The following is a 22,202-nucleotide window of genomic DNA, read 5'->3' as shown; positions in this document are numbered from 1 at the left end:
CTCCGCCCATCCCGGGCCCGCCCGGGCTCGCCTGGGCTCAGCCGCTTGCACGCCTGCGCTGGCCCCCTAAAATCGAGGGCGCGGGGCAGGGCCCACGGAGCGCCACGGGGCAGGGCCCGGTATTTGCAAGGGAGAGAAAAGCCCGACAGAACCCGGTGCCTGCGTGTCATGGTGTTGGGGCACTCCCGTCCCCCCTTGTGTCTGCGGTGATGTAACACGCCATTGTGACATCATCCCTTCCCTTGTGATGTAACCCAGAGGCGAGACTCTCGGGGAGTGTTAGTCTGTGGGGCCTCCCGAGGTCTCTTTGCCTCCCACCCCCTTTACACCCGTAGAATGGCCTCACCCCTTCGGGGAAAGACCGCTTCGCCCCTGGTGGAAACCACCCACTACAAGGAGACCTCGACGGTCCGCGTGGAGACCTCATCCCACCGCGTGGAGACCTCCTCCCGGCGGGTGCACACGTCTTCCCGGCAGGTGGAGACCTCCCAGTGCCGCAGTGAGGGGCCCTCCCAATTCCCCTCTGGGAAGCGGCTCCCTCGCATCCTCCAGGTGTCCTCCCAGCACGTGGAAACCTCCTCGCAGCGCACAGAAACGTCCTCCCGCCACGTGAGGGCCTCATCCCTGCGCGTGGAGACGTCTCTGCACCGCGTGGAGAGCCCTCCCCGGAGGGACAAGACGGCAACCAGCCAGAATGTAAAAATGTCCCGATGAAATACTTCCCAAAAGCCACGAAAGGGCCATGGCCCTCAGCCAGGACAACATTGCCTCCAGTTTGCAGCCACCAAGCTGCCAGGTGGACCAATCATAGAAACCGCCTATAAATCAACATAAGAAACAGGCAATCTACAGTTCCCGGACTCAGCCAACATTTATTGACCATGCTGCACCTTGGACCATCCTGCCTTTGCCCCAGGCAACTGTTTTAACTTGAAGCCAGCACAAGTCTCCAGGTCCATTCTACTGTGCAAATTGAGTTGATGGACAACGAGGCTGCTTGAACCTCTGAACCAGGTGAGTTTGAGATTCATAGTCCCTTCACTGCCTAGGGACAGGGAGCAACCAGAAATGATGACAGTAGGATGATTATATGCCTGCTAAAAACCTGAGGGGCATGGAACAGACTTTCACTCATTCAGTAATTGGCATTTGTTTATGTTTCAAAATAAGCAGTTTGTTTTGTGTGTTTTTTTGTACTAAACCCTGTACATGGTAACCCCAGCTATACTTTTTAACATAGGTTTAGTATAGTTAGAAATTAAGGTCACCAATCAAAAATAACCTTAGAGCCATAGCTGGTTTGGCTCAGTGGATAAAGCATCGGCCTGTGGACTGAAGGGTCCCTGGTTTGATTCCAGTCAAGGGCACATGCCCGGTTGCAGGCGCAATCGCCAATAGTGGCGTGCAGGAGGTAGCCGATCAATGATTCTCTCTCATTGATGTTTCTATCTCTCCCTCTCCCTTCCTTTCTGAAATCAATTAAAATGAAATTAGCAAAGTAAGATATTTTCTTTTTTAAAAAGAAAAGAAGAATCTTAGAGCCTTGGCTGGTGTTGCTCAGTGGGTTGAGCATCAAAGGTTCACTGGTTCGATTCCCAGTCAGGGCACATGCCCAGGTTGCCAGTTTGATCCTTCGTTGGGATGTGTGCAGAGAATAATCTTAGACGGGAAACCTGATCTGAGATATGAGGAGATGGAGGGGAGGAAATTTTGATTACCTACTCTGTCCTGGATGGTGTTCTAGCACGTGAACGATAGCAGAGAACAAGGTCTGGCTCTCCAGGAGAACAAGACAGTTTCCTATTGTGATTAGCACTATGGAGGAAATAAACCGGCAATGTGGTAGAGAATGGAGGTCAGTGGGTTCTTCAGATAGGATGGTCAGGGATGGCCTTGCTGACTAAGCACCATTGGAGCTGGGATTTGTGTGCACGAACAGTGAGCCATGCAAAGATCTGGGAAGAGTGTATTCTAGGCACAGGGAACAGCAAGCGCAAAGAGTGGATGGGTGCAAGCTTGGAATGTTTAAGGAACAGAAAGACCCGTGTGGCTGGAGTTTAATGCGGGAGAGTCATGGTATGGAAGAGAGGATGTTAGAGAAGTAGGCAGGAGCCAGTCCATAGAGGTCTTGTAAGCCAGGCAAGGAGGGGTTTTACTGTAAGGTCAATGGAGAGACATTGGAGGGTTTTCAGCCCGGGAGTGACCTGATGCAATTTATATTTTTAAAATATCCGGCCTTCTGTGTGTAGGATGCAGGGCCATGGTTCTCAGCTGGGGGTGGTTCTGTCCCCTCACAATGTCTAAAGACATTTTTGTTTGTCACAGTTTGGGCGGGCGGGGGGAGAGTTTTGCTACTGGCATCTGGTGGTTGGAGGCTAGGGATGCTGCTAAACATCCTACAGTTCATGAGACAGCCCCTCCCCACCATATACACCAAACAAAGAATTATTTAGCCCAATATATAAATAGTGTGATATTGAGAAAACATGATGTAGGGGACAAGAGAGAAAACAAGAACTAGTTAGAAAGCTAATGCCGTGGTCTAGCAAGAAATGATAGTGGCTCATACTAGGGTGGCAGGAGTGGAGCTAGAGAAAAGAGGCAGATTAGGGATGGGTTTGGAGGCAGAGCTGACATGACTGATGAATATGGAGGTGAGGGAAAGAGGAATGGAAGAATCAAGGATGACTTCAGTTTGGGCTTGAGCAATTTGTTGTATGGTGGTATGGCCATTTATGAGAAATACCGGAGAAGGATAAGGTTTAGGAGGGAAAATCAGTTCAGTTTTGGCCATGCTGAGTTTGAGATTCCTGTATAAGACCCAAATGGAGACATTGAGTGGCAGTTGAATGCAAGAAGCTGGCTACCATGAGGGAGGTGAGGATTGGAAATATAAAATGTGGGCCATGGCTGGTGTGGCTCAGTGGTTGGAGTGTTGGCCGGAGCACTGGGGAATCACGGGGTTCAATTCTGGTCAAGGGCAGGTGAGGATTAACAACAACAAAGAAATATAAAATGTGGGGTCATCGGTACATAGATGGTATTTAAAGCCATACGACTAAGCAGCTATCATCTGCCAGCCTGTCTCACTCATTTTATGCTGCATGAGTGAATTTGAGATCTTGTTCTTCAGGGAAAACTGAACACCTCTTCCCCCCTCTCATCCCCACAGTGCCTGGCTTGACCTACCTAATTTTTCCTTGCCTATTGTCCTTTGGCAGCCACCAATAAGTGGGAAAATTTGCACTAAAATGTTAGATAAATGCTTCAGGAAACTTGACTTACACTGGTCTTAAAGTTTAAAAGTTCAAGTTTTTTTTTTTGGGGGGGGGGGGTTTGGTGGTGGAGGTGGGGTACATGGACATTAATGTGTAGTCCTAGCCCCAGGTTCTTATGGGATAGCTGAAGAACAATGAAATTGATTGATGACGGTGGTTCTAAACTGGGGACAATTTTGCCCCACCGTGGACACTTAGCAATGTCTGGAGATGTTTTTGTCACAACTGTGGGTGTTGGATGCTGCTGGCATCTAGTGGGTTAAGTTTTGGCTTGAGCGGTTTGGTATATGTTGCATGCCACCAAACACCCTACAATGCACAGGTTATCCCCTACCCAGCCCCTGACAACAAAGAATCACTGGGTCCAAAATCTCTATAGTACCAAGGTTGAAAACTCCTGAAGATTCTAAAGCATGATCCATTGAGGAAGCACCCCTCTAATCATAGGATTATGCTATGGGAGAGGTTTAGAGGTAGTGACCTATGTCACATCTCAGGCAGAAACTCTCAGAGGAGAGGGATATGTTGCTCTTTGAGGACACCATACATCTCTGCTTTCAATAATTTATGTGATATTTACCCCGGGAGGAAAGCTGATCCCATCTAACAGGATGTAAGTGACCTTGATTCTATGGGACCTTTTTGTGAGGTAGAGGACTAGCTGGTTCCAGACACTGTGCTAAGTCATTACCCACATTACTTCGTTTAATTACAGGGGAGTGCACTGGGCTGCCCAGTAGAATAGGGGCTCAGGCAAGAGGAGTGTTACAAACCCATAAAACTTGTGCTGTGAACGAATCATTAGACTTCGGAATTTTAGTCTTTGGTGAGCTTACTGGTTCTTGTAAATATGACAGACCATGTACATTATATACAAACACTCTCTTAATCAGTGTTTTTTTTTGTGTGTGTTTTAAATGAATAAGGTAGTTGCTTTTCTTATCAATGTTCTTTATTAATGTATGTTATAAAAGTGCTATGTGCTTAATGTAACAGATGAAATAATTCAAAGATGTGTAAAGAAAATTTAATAACTTGTCATCATCCCTTTCCATTTTCATCCTTTGGAAATAATGTCAGCAACCTGGAGTATATCCTTCTAGACTTTACTGTCATTAATTGCTTTGATCCTCCTTCTTAGTAGTACCTGTAAGACGGGTTGGAAGGTTACTGTGAAAAAGCCAGACACTAGGTTTCTAGATGATTGATTCTCCTGGAAGGATACAGAATTATGGTACCTTCTTTCTTCTTGTCATCCTTGTTACCTAGGTCTCTTCCTCCAAATTTCATTTATCCATGTTTCAAAGCAAGAAAGTGTCAAAAAGACAAGAGACATGAAGAAAAGGATGTTGACAAGATAGTTGCCATGCATACTGGTTTACACATCAGATTCCACAGCTTCAAAATGATCCTGTATATTAAAGAAGCTTAAGTCTGTCACAGTTTTAATGTACCTGCTGCATATAATAAGTGTGTCCCCACAGTGTCCTCTCTTGGAAGCCTCAAAGGAGCCCAGGTGCTGTTGTAGCTGTGACTTGGTATATAATGCTGAGCACTTAGGTGCAACGAAGAGCAAAGCGCAATGCTGTCCCCTCCATTGCCAGCCAAGAAAGCCGCTAATGGCTCCATCTACTAATCCCTTGGATTTGTTGAGCTAGGAAATAGCTGTCACTTGCCTTCGGTTGTTGCCAATCAGGTCAGTTTGAAAAATTAAGTAAGTACAAGTCAGCACCTGTCATTCTCCCCCTAATCCGTCCATTTACATATAAATGGAGGGCAGCTTATAAAATTCACCTATATATTTGCTGTCAGTGGTTGAAAATGCTTACAGTGAAAGACTGTTGTTAATAGAATACTCTTTCCCCAGATCACACAAGTCAGGGGAAGAATTAAGAGCCTGACCAGCAAGGTATTTGGCTCAAGTTCTCATTTAGATCTCGTAGGATTCCGGGTCCTCCATCCTTCCTATTGCTCCCATCCCAGTATGGCTAGTACCAGTGCCCATGCCCTGGATAGTTGACCTAGCCTCTATGGTTCCACGTGCTTACATGGGTTCAACATGCTATTAGGCTGGGAAAAAATTCACTGTTGAAACTTTTTTTTTTTCCAAAACAGTTGACCTTCATGGTACAGATGGAAAAACTGAAGTCCAGAGAAGCTAAAATAACTTGCCACCACTATCTACTTGCAACCACTATTTACTGCCTCCCCAGATGGCTTCTTTTGATAACCAAATAAAGGTAGGTGTAGTGTCCTTACATTTAACTTACAGTGAGCATAATAGATAATACTAAAAATAGAAAAAGAAGAAATAGAGACTCCATTTATACGGAATCCTGCAAAGCAGTGTCATTCCTATGAGGCTCCAAAAACATCTCATTAGTATTTGGAAGCTCTGTTATCAGGTGCGTAAACATTTAGCATCATCATTTCTGCTTGATAAATTGGCCCCTTTATCATTATGAAATGACTTTTTTTGTATCCTCACCTGAGGATATATATTTTTAAATTAATTAATTAATTTTTTTATTGATTATGGTATCACATAATTGTCCTCATCCCCCCATTCCCACCCCAAACCCCTCCCCACGTATGCCCCCACCCCCCTGTTGTCCGTGACCACTGGTTAGGCTTATATGCATGCATGTAAGTCCTTTGGTTGATCTGAGGATATTTTTCTATTGATTTTTATTATTTTATTTTTTTAAATACTAGAGGCCCAATACACGAAATTCGTGCAAGGGTAAGCCCTTGCAGCCCTGGCTGCCTCGGCCCTCCCAGCCCCAGCTTTATATGGAAGGTCGTCCGGATGGTTGTTCTGCTGTTCGGTCTAATTAGCATATTAGCTCTTTATTATATAGGATATTTTTTATTGATTTCAGAGAGGAAGGGAGAGAGAAATAGAAACGTCAATGATGAAAGAGAATCATTGATCGGCTGCCTCCTGCAAGCCCCCTACTGAGGATCGAGCCTGCAACCCTAGGCATGTGCCCTTGACTGGAATCGAACTCGGGACCCTTCAATCCACAGGCCGACGCTATATCCACTGAGCTAAACCAGCTAGAGCTCCATTAATTTTCAGAGAGTGGAAGGGGTGAAGGAGGAGGAAAGAGAGAATAAAAGCCCCCACAAAACATCAACATGAAAGAGACACATCGATTGGTTGTCTCCTAGCAACCAAGGTACATGCCCTTAATCCCTTAACCGGGAATTCTTATATTATTTTCCTTTTAGTACTTAAAAAGTGTTAATTTCACTGCCTTCTGACTTGCATTATTTCCAACAAGAAATCTTGCTCCGTCCTGATCTCGTTCCTCTGTACAAAGGCTTCTGTATGACTTCTTTGTGTCTGTATGTCACTAGTTTTAAGCAATTAGACTATGATAAGCCTTCGTGTAGTTTTCTTCATGTTTCTTGTACTTGGGCTTCATAGTGTTTTTAGGATCTGTGGTTTTATAGTTTTCATTAAGTTCAGAAAATTTTTGGCTTTTATTCCTTAAAATATTTTTTCTGCCACACTATCCTAATGTATTCCAATTAAATGTATATGAGGCCCTTTAACGCTGTCCCACAGCTCACTGATGTTGTTCTCTTTCTTTTTTTCCTTAGTTTTTTCCTCTGTATTTTACTGTATAGTTTCTATTGCTTTGTCTTCAAGTTCACTACTCTTTTATCTGCAAGTTTAATCTGTCATAAGTACCATCCAGTGGTATTTTTAAAACCTGAATAATCTCTCGTAATTCAATTTGGGTCTTTTTCATATTTTCCATATATCCTTTTTATATCTTCCAGATATATTCCTTTCCTCTATTTTCTTGAACATATACAACATAGTTATAATAGCTAATTTAATGTCTTTGTCTACTAATTCTATTATCTGTGTTATTTCTGAGTCTGTTTTCATTGATTGATGATTTTCTTCGTTACAAGTTGTATTTTTCTGTTTCTTTGTATGCCTGGTAATTTTTGTTTGCATACCAGACAAGTGAATTTTACCTGGTTGAGTGTTGGATATTTTCATATTCTTACAAACATTCTTAAAATTTGTTCTAGGACACCCTTAAGTTACTTGGAAACAATTTTATTCTCTTCAGGTCTTTCATTTAAATTTTGTTCAGTGGGGCCCTGGCTGGTGTGGCTTAGTGATAGAGCATCAGCCTGTGCACCAAAGGCTGTGGATTGATTCTCAGTCAAGCACACATACCTGGGTTGCAGGTTCGATCCCTGGCCCCAGTCAGGGAGGGTGTGGGAGGTAACCAATCCATGTGTATCTCTCACATCAATGTTTCTCTCTCTCTCCCTCTCTCTCTCTCCCTCTCTCTCTCTCTCTCTCTCTCTCTCTCTCTCTCTCTCTCCGTCTCTCTGTCTCTGTCTCTCTATCTATCTCCCTTCCTCCCTCCCTCCCTCCTAAATAAACAAATAAATAAAATAAACAAATAAATAAAAGGATTTTAAATTTGGTGCAGTAGGTCCAGAGTAGTGTTAGATCAAAGGCTAATTGTTTCACATTACTGAGGCAAAACTCTCCTGAATACTCTGATGTTATGAGGTTTTCCACCTTGGCTGGGGGGAATAGGCACAATCCTCAGCATTATGTGAGCTTGAGGATTGTTCCCTCTCCCTTCGTATTTTTTTTTCCCTGTCCTCACATGGATGTGATAACCAGCACTCAGCTGAATACTCCAGGGGAACCTCTGCTCATCTCCAGTTCTCTCTGTGCAGCGCTCTCTCTTATGGTACACTGGTTCATATGGTACACTGGCTCTCTCCTATGGTACACTCAACCACTGAGCCACACTGGTAGGGCTCTTTTTCTTCTTGAGGTTAGAATCATTCAAGTATTCTGAATACAAATTCTCATTTGCATTGCAAACATATGCTCAAAGTTTGTGGCTTGGAGAATAATTAAATTTTTAATTATTTTTTTTAAGTTTCAAAAGACTTAATTCCTGCCCTGTGCCAGGTATTCAGGAAAAGTAAGCACTCTTTGGCCTTTATCTTACCTGGTTTCCTTCTCTCGCTTCATTTCTTTTTTTTAAAAAATATATTTTATTGATTTTTCACAGAGAGGAAGGGAGAGGGACAGAGAGCCAGAAACATTGATGAGAGAGAGACATCGACCAGCTGCCTCCCGCACACCCCCCACCAGGAGATGTGCCCGCAACCAATGTACATGCCCCTGACAGGAATCGAACCTGGGACCCTCCAGTCCGCAGACCGATGCTCTATCCACTGAGCCAAACCGGTTTCGGCTCTCGCTTCATTTCTTAATGGCAGCAATGTGTTTCTGTCTTAATAGACTGCTATCCCCATGGCTTTTAAGCTTCCAGTCAAAACCATTAAATATTGGTGAAATCAATTTAGTGGGTCACAATTAGCATTTTTAAAAATAAAATAGAATAGAGCAGAAAATATCAGAGTGCATCACACCATTAAGGAATGAATGGAGGGAGGGGGAAAGCTTAAGACAATTTATAACTCAGTGTCAAAGTTCTTTTTTCTTTTTTTTTTCTCGGTAAGAGATCATTTATTGGGTAAATCACAGAGGCAGAAGAAGTAATTCCTACAAGAAATGGACTTAGGAAACAAGTTATAGAGGTAAAGGAAGGGCCCTTGGAGCTTGGAGTGAGGGAGCTAATGGTAACGTGCCTGGGTGTGGAGGGGAAGGCGAAGGAAAAGGTGTGGGCGTGCTCCCGGGAGGCAGAGCCCACTAGGTCCTCTGTCCTAAGGGTTTTACGGGTGGAGATTTGATTTTAGCGGAGGTCCCAGGGGAAGATCTCAATAGAATATCCAGTAGCTTTCCAGGTGTGTCCACTCAGGATTGTGGTCTCTATTGATTGATTGGCCGGCACCAGGGCAAGGGGTCATTATTCCACGCAGCTGGTCCTGAGGTCAGCAGTGGCTGGTTTTGTTGCTTTTCTGGGCCTGGAGCTGAAGTACAACTGAGGCCTAGATGTTATCACTAGGGAGGAAAGGTCGGGGTCCAAACCTCATGGCCAGCTATAGGCTAGGGGAGGAAAAGTCACCCTGGGGGCGAGGTCCCACCCTACAGTTGGTTGTCTGTTACTAGGCATCTGGGGCTTTCCACCCTCCTGACCTTCGTATTACAATCTCATGGCAAAGGAAGAGGCTTCTACCTGGTCAATTCAACAAGTGTCTATTGGCAAAGACATTGTATAGGAAAAGAGAATGGTTAGATAAGAAAAAAGTTCTGGTTAAGAATGACTAGGTTTACTGAAAGACAGATAAAGGCCGTTGGGCCCCTCCCAAATCTGAGCGCATAGGTAACTGATTTCTCAGAGGTCTTATTACCATTAAAATTCACCAGAAAATTGCTTAAGCATTTTATCAGAAATATATTTGACTAGTGGCCCAGTGCATGGATTCGTGCACATGGAAAGGAAATGAATTAGAAATATTTTAATATTGCTATTCGCCCTTTCTCTATAATAGAAGTGTCAGAGATGAAAGAACATTAGTAAAATGTGTATGAAAATAATATATAAATTGATTGCTAAATATATAATAACAACATGATATAACAACAACAAAGACATGATATAAAAACAACAAAATCATGATATAAAAACAACATTGATAAAAACAATGACTGATAAATTGATTAAACTTATTCTACTATCTCCCTGTACACCACATTAAGAGTAAAAACACTTTCAGAGTGCTTGATTAATTTCCCTTGTGATGAAGTATTTACAACTTTAACTTTAACATCACAGGCTCTTCAAACTCAAGAGAAAGCAACATATAACTAGCCGTGTCTGAAAACAGGTTCAGGTAGGAATATTCCTACTCTGTCTAGAGTTTGTCCTTGTGATTTATTAATAGTCATCGCAAATGCTGGCATCAGAGGAAACTGTCTTATAATTAATTTATTTGTCCCCATCTGTCACTGGGAGGCCAGTGTCAGATTGGGACAAATGTCGCGCATGTGCAAGTCAACGTTTATTTTTAAATTGCCAGTGCGCATCATATATACCGGCTGGTCAGATGGTGGGATGGATGGACGGTCGGCCACTTAGCCTTTTATATATATAGACTAGAGGCCCGGTGCACGAAATTCGTGCACGGGGGGGAGGGGTATGTGTTTCCCTCAGCCCAGCCTGCACCCTCTCCAATCTGGGACCCCTCGAGGGATGTCCAACTGCCTGTTTAGGCCCAGTCCCACCGGGATCGGGCCTAAATGGGCAGTCGGACATCCCTCTCACAATCCAGGACTGCTGGCTCCCAACTGCCTGCCTGCCTGCCTGATTGCCCCTAACCGCTTCTGCCTGCCAGCCTGATCACTCCCTAACCACTCCCCTGCCAGCCTGATTGATGCCTAACTGCCCTCCCCTGCCAGCCTGTTTGCCCCTAACTGCCCTCCCCTGCAGGCCTAGTCACCCCTAACTGCCCTCCCCTGCAGGCCTGGTCCCTCTCAACTGCCCTCCCCTGCAGGCCTTGTCCCTCCCAACTGCACTCCCCTGCAGGCCTGGTCACCCCTAACTGCCCTCCCCTGCAGGCCTGGTCACCCACAACTGCCCTCCCCTGCCGGCCATCTTGTGGTGGCCATCTTGTGTCCACTTGGAGGCAGCCATCTTTGACCACATGGGGTAGCCATCTTGTGTGTTGGAGTGATGGTCAATTTGCATATTACTCTTTTATTAGATAGGATTCCTAAGAAGAGGTTTGTGGATTACATTCTCAAAACATCCCTGACCCAGCCCAACTGTAGGACAATATTTTCTTTTATGTATAAGGGTGTTTCGTGAACACGTTTCAGTATGTATGTACTCTGACTTGCTTTATTTTTTAGTCTTTCCTATGCACCATTGTCAAAGAGGTTTGAAAATGGCAATGCTCTTCCTTAGAGCTGAGCTCTAATCCAGGTCTGGAGGATATGAGAACCTGCCCTTATCTGCAGAAAACCTCTGTCTTTGCAGATCCCTAAGGGACCTTCTCCTGGATGTCTTTACTCACCTGTTGGGGAACACACGAGACTTGGTTGGAAAGTTGTAAGGAGGACATTCTGATAAAAGGGAAGTGTGTGGAAGGCCACCTGCCCTGTTTGTCAGAATTCCGCCTTAGGGGAGACTTAGGGGAGTGTCAAAGGGGGCGCCCCTAATTATTCCTTGACCTTTCCAAACAAGTCTGCGCATGTTCAGACCTCCAGATGTTTACTGGAATCCTTATGCTTAATCCCTGGATGCCCTTGCCTAGAGGACAATGCAAACACATGTGTCCTCCCAAGATTACTCACCCTACTGATTGTATCTAAAGAGAAAAATTCCAGTAAAAGCCTAACGAGTCAGGCAGTCGGGGTTGCCTGGCTCCTTCAGTCAGGCTGTCCCTTAGCCCTCTCCCCCACAGTGAAACTGTGTCGGAGGAATCTGGTCATCCGTCCTTCAGGGGCTGCCAGCCCCGGCACTCACCTTCATATCTGTTGGTTTCAGAGGGCTGATCAGAGCTTTGTCCTTTGTAGAGCAGGCCTGCTTTCTGCCTGATAATGAGAATTCATTTGCAAAAGGGCCCAGATGCTAAAATAAAACCTTTGAAAATCATCAATCTATTCTAATATCTTTGTTTTACTTAATGAGAAAGCTGAGGCCCAGAGTGAGAGCACCTTGTCAGTCACTGAATATTTATTCAGTGTGTATTGGGGGGAAATGCAGCTAGCCCTCAAACTTGTAATTTCACCAATATTTTACTTAAGCTCTAGTGGGTGTTTAACAATGTTTTGGTGCACTGGTTTAAAGAAAACATAAGCAGTTAGCCTTTAATGTGGCCGAAGGTTTGACAGGGACATGGTGCACACTGACTGGAGTTGGGGAACTAGGGTACTAACTTAGTAATATCTCGTGAACTTCAGCAGAAAATCTGGGGCTATGACACCAATTCTGTGGATTGCAATCAGCATTTTTCTTATTATTGAAATAAAATAGAAAAATGTGGAATCTATCAGAGTGCTCACACATATTAAAGATAAGAACTGCATTGTGAAAACTTTGTGTATAGTTACCGTGTGAAATATATTCATATTGGGAGACACTGTCAAAACAGTTAGAGAAAGTGCATGTCTGAGGTCTCCTCCCCCTACAGTGCCCCGAGTCATGGCCGTCTTCACGTTGGTGCCATGACACCCAGTGGACAGCAGAGGTCAGACCATCCTTGCACAGCAGTGAAGGCTGATTCTTGGATGACCAGAAACCTCGGCCAAGTGCCAAGTAGGACAGAGGCCCGAGGGGACAGTTGTTGACAGAAGATCCAGCTCACTTGCCCGCAGGAATGACAGCTTCTGAGGGGCACTCTCCAGATGGCTTTGCTGCGGCCACTTTGCATTCTCCGCCCCCAGACTAGGTTCTGGTCTCTGACTTTCAAACACCCTGGGGATGCTTCACAGGCCTTGTTTTTCTCAGACCAGCATCCTCTGATTCAGGAGCAGGCCCTAGCCATGTTCATCTGGGGAAATCAGAGCATCTTCACGTGACATGCCCACGTTGATTTAGGGGGCCTGCTCTACAAAGGACAAAGCTCTGATCAGCCCTCTGAAACCAACAGATATGAAGGTGAGTGCCGGGGCCGGCCAGCAGCCCCTGAATGACAGATGAACAGATTCCTCCGACAATTTCTTGTGCTTTATATTCCCTTCCAAACGGAGCTTTGACACCTGCAAGCAGTAAACATGCATCGAGCACTGACTTTCCCCTGGACACTGTTGGAAGCACTTCATTCTAATCCACGCATCCGCAGGACCTTGGGGCAGAGAGAAGTTAAGTGGCTTACCCGGGGTTACCAGTTAGGGAGGAGCAGAGCCAGGATTCAAACCCAGGCTGGCTCTTAACCACTAGTCTGCTGGTAGGAGAGGAAGGGATAGCTGTTCCCCTCGTAATGTATCTGTGCTAAAGGATAGTGAGGCTGCAGTGTGTTCAGGAGAAATCCTGGAGACCCCGGAAGAGCAGGGATGTTAAAGCCTGAGACAGGAAAACAAGGTGGGCCCGCTGCCCTCTGCTGTCTGAAGGAAGCCTCGAGAGCAGGATGAGAATCAAAGGGTAAAAAGCTACAAGGAGGTGCATTTGGGCTCAATAGAAGGAAGATTTTTTTTAAACGTATTATGAGATCAATAGCCAAACATAGAAAGCCCAGCCCCATTAAAGTCCCAACACTGCCACGTCTGTGTCCGATCTCCTAGGAAAGCTTTTGTAACAGTGGAGCCAGTCCCATGATGGACTAGGCTGCCTGCCTGCCGTGCAGTAGTGAGCTCTGTCTCCCTGAACACGGACAGGTGGAGGCCAGGCAACCACTTGGGGAGAGATGCCTGTTGGGCAGGAGGGCGTAGGAAGCCTGAGGTCTGAGCGGGGAAGGAGAAGAAAGAAGTGGGAAGTCCATGGGGCACCTCTCCCTCTCCTGCTCTCTTGCCTAAGTCAACGCTAAAGTTACATCTCCCCTATTCCCAGCCTGGACTCCCTCTTCCCCATCTGACCCCACCCTACCCCTGAGCCATGGTTCATCTTCTTTCATTCTCTCCCAGACTTCCTTCAGGAGCTGTCTGCACTTGCTGCTTAAGCTTCCCCACCTGATGTCTTTTTCTACCCCTGCAGCCTCGCTGCACCAAAGCTGTCCTTCCCAAGGTCTATTCCTACTGTGCCCAGTCTTAACTCCAGTGGCTCCTCTCAGTCCCGTCCTCGCCGACCCTTCGGTAGCATTTGAAACTGGGAGCCATCCTCTCCTTGAAATGTTCTCCTCCGGTGGTTTCCATGAGTCTGCACTGTGGCCCAGTCTCCTGTGTCACCAGCCCCTGATGCCTTCTGCACCGTGCTGGCCTTCATGCTAATGATTAAATAGGCCACGTTTATCCCTGTGTTTGCACTTTCCATGTGTGCTGCCTAGAATGCTCTTCCCCAGATTTTCTTAATGGTGTCTGCCTCTTCACACCATGTAGGTGTTAAATCAGATATTGATTTTACTGATTAAATACCTCCTCCTCTTCCCCCACCTTCATCACTCTTATCCACTAACCCTTATTATATATTTCTCCAGTGTGAATTTATTTTATTTGTCCCTTGTCTGTTGTCTATTTTCCCCATTGGAAGGGCACCGACCTTGACTTGTTTGTCACTATATCCCCAGAACGTGTAAGAGTACCTAGCACAGAGCAGGTGTGCAGTAAGTGTTTGTGATACGAGCAAACTAAGGAATGAATGAACAGTCACGGTCAGTTTCAGGACCCTCAGCAGTTGGAATCAGGCTGAGACCACCGCTGCACTCTCCTCAGAGGTCTGGGCAGGATGGGGCGTTGGCAGGCCGCCCGGTGAGAAGCTGGGGAGGCTGAGGCGGACTCCTGCACTTGCCCCTGGCCCCTAATGTTCCTTCTTCCAGGTAAAATCCTGCTGTTCTCAAGGCCCAGCTCCATTTCTACCTCCCCGGGGAGCCTTGCTGGGAACCTCCACCCCATCCTGAGCCCACTTCCTGGGTGTTCTCACTCCCCACCGCTGCAACCTCTCCACAGCACCCACGTGATCGCTCCTTGAATTATTCTTCCTTGTTTACTCCTGCCTCTCCCTGAGATGGAAAGCGCGCCAAGGGCAGGGACCACGAGGAAGCCTCTCCGTGTTCAGTCCTGTGCATGGACTGAATGAACAAGGTTAGGCTTGTCTGGACACAGGCCTGGCCCCTGAGTGCCCTCAGCCCCTGTGAGGCAGGGACGTGGTTTCTCTGGAGCACCATTAAGGGCATGTTTGGAGAGCCAGACAGGCTTTGAATAAGAATTGTTGGGTGACACATGCTCATTCATGCCCTATGTCCGTGGTCGGAAAACTGCGGCTCGCGCGCCACATGCGGGTCTTGGGCCCCTTGAGTGTGGCTCTTCCACAAAATACCACGGCCTGGGCGAGTCTGTTTTGAAGAAGTGGCGTTAGAAGAAGTTTAAGTTTTAAAAATGTGGCTCTCAAAAGAAATTTCAATCGTTGTACTGTTGATATTTGGCTCTGTTGACTAATGAGTTTGCCGACCACCGCCCTAATGTGGTCTCTTCCCTTTCTTGTCATTCACCCTCGAGTTAGTGAGTTCTCGGTCACTGCCACGGCTGGGACGGCCACTAGAAACGAGGGGAAGACAGAGTACGGGTGGTTCAAGTTCAGAATCCCAGCTGTGCCTCCTGGGGGCGGGGGGTGGGGCAGGCCAGGAGGGGAGCCCCACGACTCCTTCCTTTGCCTTCAGTCTGTTCTAAAGTGCCTTCACCCCAGGATGCCCCAGCGGGGAGCCCAGACTTCAGCTGGCTTAAACAGAGTGCTGTGCTCCCAAATAGCAAGACATTTCAAAGCCTGAAAATCACTTTATCCCTTTTCTTAAATGAGGACCCAACTCCACCACGTCTGTTCTGGTTTGGCTCCTTGAGGTGTGACATTGGCGTGACCCAGCGGACATCACCCAGACTCCCCTGGGCCCCAGCGTCAGCTGCCTAGGTGGGCAGGCTCGGCCGAGACGGTCTCCCCACCAGCCTGAGGTCTGCGGGTTAGGCCTCTTGGTTAGAGAGCTTCAGACGGGGAGCAGCAGGGAGGCCCCTAGGGAAGACAGGAGTGTCTGTGTGGCCAGCGGGCGTCAAGGACCACTGGTCACCAGCCAGGGTGGGGCTGCCGGGCATCCAGGCGGCTGTTTTGTGTCATTAGTAATTTCATACAGATAGTTTTATTTTCTGCTTTTTGCACATATCATAAGGATCCTTAAATGCTGTTTATTTAGTCTTCATATTCCCTATTTTAAACAACGTTCCCGGTGCCTATTGGATATAACGGAAAACACTGCACTCATCATCTCGAATGTACAAACTTGTCATTTTTCTGTTGAATTATTTCCTCGCAACACATTCCGAGAAGTGGAATTACCACAGAATGAGAGATGAGCATTTTAATAGCCCTGGAGCCGTATTGCCCAATTTCTTCCCTAAACGGCCACGCTAATTTACAGGGCCACGGGCGGTGTGTTTAAGCTGCTTGTACCACAGCCTGGCCCTGAGTGGTATCATTTGGTTAATGGGTGCTAATTTAGGAGGCGTAAAGTGGCCCACCGGCTCCTCTAATTGCGATCCCCTGATTGCAGCCAGGATGAGGTGTTCTGGGCGCTGGTCTCCTGGGAGTTCACTCCTGGGATGGCCTCCCTGCCCGCACTGGGCCTCAGCCTGTCCCTCTCCCCACCTCTGCCCTTGCTGTGTGTCATCTTGCTCTCGCTGTAAGCCTGTCTGTCTGCCATGGTCTTTCAGCTTCTGATTCGGGACTTCCTGTGGTTTCTAACTGGGCAGGCACATGGCTGGTGCATGGCGGTCCTGGACAAGCCTGACAAGCTGCTGGCTAGGCCCCTGGCCTAGAGGGCCCCTCTCCCCCACCGAGCTCACATGGGCCCCTTTCTTCCTCCGGGGCTCTTCCAGAACCCCTTTTATCTCTCCAGGTGGCCTCATCTGGGCTGATCTCCCGAGAAATGGCGGGAGTGACCAGGCTGTCCCTCAGTGACCCCCTCCAATGAAGTGTTCCCAGCTCCATGGACCTGCTTGTCCTGACAGTGGGGGATGTGGGTCCCCAGAGTCCAGATGTGGATAGCAGAGGGGCCCACAGCGGTGACCGCAGCTCGGCCTCTCCTCCTGCTCCGAGCCCCTGGCCCACGGTGGCAGAAAGAGCTCCCTTCTCAGGCGGAAACCCACTTGTCCCGCTGGATGCAGTGGATGCGGGGCCACCAGCACTCCATGGTGCGGCAGGGACAGAGCGGGCTGGCGCACTGCCCACTGCCAGTGGCGCTGAAGGTTCCTAGCACCTGGGAAGACTTCAGAAAGGCAGCTGGCCTCGCGGGAAGTCGGTGCAGATGCACGTGGGAGCCTGCGGCTGGCGAGTTGCTGACTCCGGGCACCGGACCTGCTGCTCGTCACTGAGGCAGGCGGTCTCCGCTGTCACCTCTCAGACACCGTGGACCTTGCAATGGGAGGCTGTTAAAATCTAGAAACTCAGACATCGAGTTCTAGCTTCTCATTTTATTTAGACCATTTTAGACACTCATCTCTTTTAAAAATGATTATAAAGTAGTGCATGCCTATTCTAAAATATTTGGAAATACAGAAAACAAGACAAAAATATATAACCCTGTAAGGTCACCAAAGGTAACTTGCTGCTATATTTCTGCCTCAACTTTTTTCCTGTGGTCGTGTATGTTTTTATTGTCATAAAAACATATATAATTTGTATCTGTTTTATTCACTTTAAATAGAAGCATTTTCAACATGAAAAATGTTCTTTATAAACACTTCTAATGAGTGCATAAGAGCGTTTTGAGTGGACACATCATGAATACTTACTGTTACCTAAATATTGGGCATTTTATATTTTCAGTTCTTCGAGAGCATAAAAACACACTGAAGTAAACATCTTTTAAATATACGCCTTTGTCCACAGTTTGATTTTTCCCGTTAGGTCAGATTCCTACTCCCAGGATATAAACATGTTTCGCATGTGTATTTCTACTTCGTTTCCCAGAGGCTTGCCCACCTTACAACACAACCAACTACACCAAAAAAATACCACTTTCAAAACATTTACCGATTTGAAAGGCAGTGAGACTATTGATTCCCTTTGCTAGGTGAACTGCGACTTGGTGGGGGGAAGGGACATGCCTAGGGTCGCCACAGGAGTGTGTGACCTCATTCCACCCTCACGACAACCTGTAGTCACAGTGGAGGAGCCGAAGCACATCGACAGGGTCACCTGCCCAGACCCCCACTCAGCTCATAAGCCACGGAGCCTGAGCGTGACCATGTGGGCCACCCCAGGTCCCATGTACTCATAGCTGCTGTTCCCAACTAGGTGCTGAAAGGTGTTATGGGGCCGAGATGAAGGGACTTGGGTTTGGATGTACCCTGTAGGCAGAGGGGCGCCATGAAGCATCAAGGCTGTGTTTTACAAAGATGTTTCTGGTGGACTGGCCGGGGGAGGCTGGAGCCAGGGCGGCCAGCCGGGGAGATACGACATGCAGATGATGTGAACAACAAAGAGACTGCCCAGACGCGTGTGGGCTGTGGGCTGTGGGCCATGGGCAGTCAGGAGCGTCAGGGGTCCGGGGAGGCCTCCCGCTGTGTCCTTTTCACTTGGCAAGGGCCATGTTTATCTGCTACACGTCAGGCAAAACCTGTGCCAGCCACCAAAGACTCCACCTCAACTCTAGCAAATAAGAGAGAGGACGGTATGGATTACGTTATATTTAAAACAAGCCCACACAATGCCTGTAATTTTTTATCCTGACTCCATAATTATAGCTCGAGACCAGTTAGATCATAGTTATCCCTACACCGACCTGCTGTTGGGACACATGGAATTAAAGGCTTTGCCGCGCAAGATTCTATTTTGGATGCTGAGCACTGGCAGGTAACGGGCCTTTCGCAGGCCCATCCTGTTGGAGGTCCTCCTGAGCAGCCCGCATCAAGGCCAAGTCGGCAGCAGCTCTCGAGGAGACCACCGGTGCCGTGAACAAGTGGGATGCTGCAGCTTCGCCCTGCGGAGTGCGAGTCTGGAGATGGAGGAAGCGCCATCCCTGGAGCAGGCCAGCCTCCCGGGTCAGTCCCATCTCAGAGCCTCTGCCCCCTCCCTAACTAACTGGGGTCCCGGGGTCAGGTGAGCCAAGCCCTGGCTGTTGGGTACCCTTGTCACAGACAGGCTGGCATTGGCCAAATTCAGAAGAGAAAAAGACAAAGGAGCCAGGCTTACGCAGACGGCCCCTGTGACAACCGGGCCTGGGTCAGTGCAGGCAACCCTCCCACTGGGCTGCACCCCTCCCTGTCCGGGGACCCACCAGAGAATGCCACCTCTCCTCCCCATAAAGACACCCCTGACAGAGCAAGGGTGGGCTTCAGTGCATAGACCACCATCCCTCCCTCCACGGGCCCTCCCATGACCAGTCCTGCCTCCTGTGGAGGAGAGAGAACAGCGTCTCTTTATCAGCAAACTGCAGGAGACCTTGGGCTCACATCTCATTGACTCACATCACTCCTGCCCAGTCGGTGTGACCACTGTTGTTATGAGCAAATGGAGCTCAGAGAGGTGAAGCAGGGGCCTCAAGGCCACCCAGCTTGAACGTGAAGGAGTAGGAACTTGAATCCCATTGTTCAACGCACACAGCTCATCCACAGACTGCTGGCCTGAAAACCCAGTCCCACTCTTGGCTGCTGGGTGGTTCCCTGCCTCTGGGCAACTCGCTAAGCAGTTGGACCTAAGAAAGCCCAATCCAAGTACCTATTTCTTTTTTTATATATATAATATATTTTTATTGATTTCAGAGAGGAAGGGAGAAGGAGAGAGATAGAAACATCAATGATGAGAGAGAATTATTGATTGGCTGCCTCCTGCATGCCTGACACTGGGGATCAAGCCTGCAACCCAGGCATGTGCCCTGACCAGGAATCAAACCATGACTTCTTGATAATCGAACTGTGATCTCTTGGTTCATGGGTCGATGCTCAACCACTGAGCCAGGCCAGCCGGGCCCAAGTACCTATTTCTTAGCACAACTCTCCTGCTGCACACAGCTCCCCTGGCCTCAGCCTAGCACAGGACAAGCCAGCCAGTGTCCTGTGCAGACCCTTATTCTTATGTCCCCACAAAGAATAGATGGGTCCCTCCCCGGCCTCTGATGCATCTTACACACACTTCTATTTTAACATTTAAGACATTGTTGTCACCACTCACATGACTGTCCTGCTGGACGCCTCAGGGCAGAGCCCGTGTCCTGTCTCTCTGTTACGAGTTTGACACCCAGCACATAGTAGGGGCTTACTGTTTGTTACAAGAAAACAAGGAGAATCTCAAAAACTCATATCCATCCTTCAAAGCTCTGCTCAAACTAGGCCCTGGAGCCTTTCCTGATTGGCACAGACTGAGTTCCTAGTAACCTGTCCCTCCTGTACAGTCTGGAGGAGGGCTGCCTCACCCTCGGGGGCAGGCACAGGACCTGCTTCTTCCCACCAACCCCATTCAGCACAGACCAGGCCTCCAGCGGCGGTCAGTAAAGGCAGAACTGGGTTGCCCTTTGCGTCTGAGACCAGAAGGAGGGCACCGTGACCTGACTGGTCAGCCGCCCGTGTCACCAGGCTGAAACCACCACGGACTGGCACGCTGGGTGTTTGCTGAGGAAGGGAACCCTGAAATAATCCAGCTTTAAAAGGAAGCACACCCAACAGGTATTCTATTTATATGAAAATCAGCTCCGTTTTTAGGTGTCTGCCCTCCTGCCTCACCTCCCCAAGGTGGGCCCAGCCTCCCTCCCATGAGTCCCTCCACACCCCACCCAGTAATCATGGCCCTACCTGCCCCCACCCCTCCCCTGTTTGCTCTCTGGGGTTTCCCTCGATTGCAGGGTGTGAGCTTCCAGACGCCCCAGAGGCCTGTCTCATGCCTGACCCCAGACTCCCTCCCTCTCGGACCTGCCCTCCTAGTCCCTGAGTTCCCAAAGAGCAGGCAGAGCCAGGGCCCTGGGCCCAGGTGGGGAGGGCAGGACAGGAGTCCATCTGCTCTGGGCCCCCCACGCCCCAAAACTAAGTCAGAGCAGGCAGATTGCCGCTGGGTGACCAGGAGCCAGGCCCTGGTCCTCCCAGGGCTCTGGCAAACCAGCAGGACCCCACTCCCCAGTTCGACAAAAGTTGGGGTCCACTTGGCACGGGCTTTGGAGTCAGGCTCCCAGTCCTGCTCCAGGCTCCACCAAGGCTGCCAGCGTTCAGACAACTCGCCTCCCGCCCTAACCTCTCCCAGGCCGGACCCTCCGGGCTGAACAGACGCATCCACCCGCTGAGCTGTCTGTTGAGAGTAGCACTGTGAGGCTGGGGAGGCCGCTCTGGCATGAGGCTGCCTGGGAAACCCCACAGGGTAAGGGGTTCACATTGCAGAACAGCAGCCGGATGTTTCCCGTGTGCTTAGCAACCCCCAGGCACCCAGCCTTGGCCGTAAGCCCCTCTCCAATCTCACCCTCACCCTCACCCACTCCATCAGCTCCCTGCCCCAGAGACCCCTGCGGCACCCGCTCTCTGGCAAGGTTCCCGCTGCTCATGGAGGCCCGTGGGGCAGGGGTGCCGGGGGACCCTCCACATCCAGCAGCTCCTCCAGCCTGAAACCAGGTTGTGGGCAGAGAGCAGGGCAAGCCCTGGGCGGGGGTTCGTGGGAAACTTCGGAGCCTCCCTCAGCTCAGCGCTCAGGCAGGCACCCAGCTCACCACAGCTGCGGTGCAGAGAGCCAGGCCTCCGCTGCAGGGGCAGTAAACTGAGAAGCTGCAGCTATAAATGTGAAGTGGCAACCGCAGGACGCTGCCATGGCCCCATGGGGCCTGCCGCCAGCCGCCCCGGGAGCCGCAGGGCCCCGGCCAAGCCTCCCAGCAGCCAGACCTGCCTGCTGCGTGTCCTGACTCTGGGCTCTGAGCAGGGCCACTGGGACCCCAATGGTCCCAGGCAGAGTGGAAGGCGGACATGACACAGCGCTTTGTACACCAACAGTCAGCACCTCTGGTCTTGCTTCCCAAGCATATCTTGTTTTATGTTGACTTACACAGGAGGAGGGAGCTGGGTGCTCCCACAGGTCTTCCTCCTGCCGTGGGCAGCTCTAGGTCACAGTTTGAGGCCCTTCTGAGGCTACCTCAGGCACAGTCTGGGGGCTGGGGGTGGACTGCAGCGAGCGTGGTCCTGACAGGCATCCTCAGAGGGACTGCCGGAAAGGACACCCCGGAGATTGGCATCCGCGGCTGACGAAGTAAGGACAGCCCTCTTCAAGAAGTGCCCAGTGTATGCCCAGCCCAGAGTTCTCAGAGCCTCGGAAGGGGGGTTGTGCCCATTTCTCAGGAGGAGGGTCCAGAGCTGGCCTCTGCCTTGCGTCTCCCCACCACTCCCAGCGCAGGCCTGGGCGAGAGTGTAGTGCG

At 49.0% G+C, this 22,202-nt stretch overlaps 1 protein-coding gene across 2 annotated transcripts; it reads left to right on the top strand.

Annotated features, from left to right (window-relative positions):
• Window positions 1-3: 3 nt before the first annotated feature.
• LOC307114903 (uncharacterized protein C17orf100) lies at window positions 4-17,587 on the top strand. Of its 2 annotated transcripts, XM_079797776.1 has the most exons (4): window positions 4-1,014; window positions 4,763-4,974; window positions 5,394-5,518; window positions 16,716-17,587. In XM_079797776.1, exon 1 carries the CDS (start codon window positions 337-339, stop codon window positions 712-714), a length of 378 nt encoding a protein of 125 aa, XP_079653902.1. In that variant the 5' UTR covers window positions 4-336; the 3' UTR covers window positions 715-1,014; window positions 4,763-4,974; window positions 5,394-5,518; window positions 16,716-17,587. The 2 variants fall into 2 exon arrangements, with proteins under 2 accessions (XP_079653902.1, XP_079653903.1); XM_079797777.1 differs by lacking the exon at window positions 4,763-4,974.
• The last annotated feature ends 4,615 nt before the right edge of the window (window positions 17,588-22,202 follow it).

Source organism: Cnephaeus nilssonii, assembly GCF_951640355.1.
Source record: "Cnephaeus nilssonii genome assembly, chromosome: 19".
NCBI lineage: Eukaryota > Metazoa > Chordata > Mammalia > Chiroptera > Vespertilionidae > Cnephaeus > Cnephaeus nilssonii.
The sequence above is the reverse complement of the archived record's forward strand: the minus strand, read 5'-3'. Positions and strand labels throughout refer to the sequence as shown.

What these genes read in the sequence shown, in the direction of transcription:
- LOC307114903 (XM_079797777.1), top strand. Translation starts at nt 337, where the DNA reads ATGGCCTCACCCCTTCGGGGAAAGACCGCTTCGCCCCTGGTGGAAACC.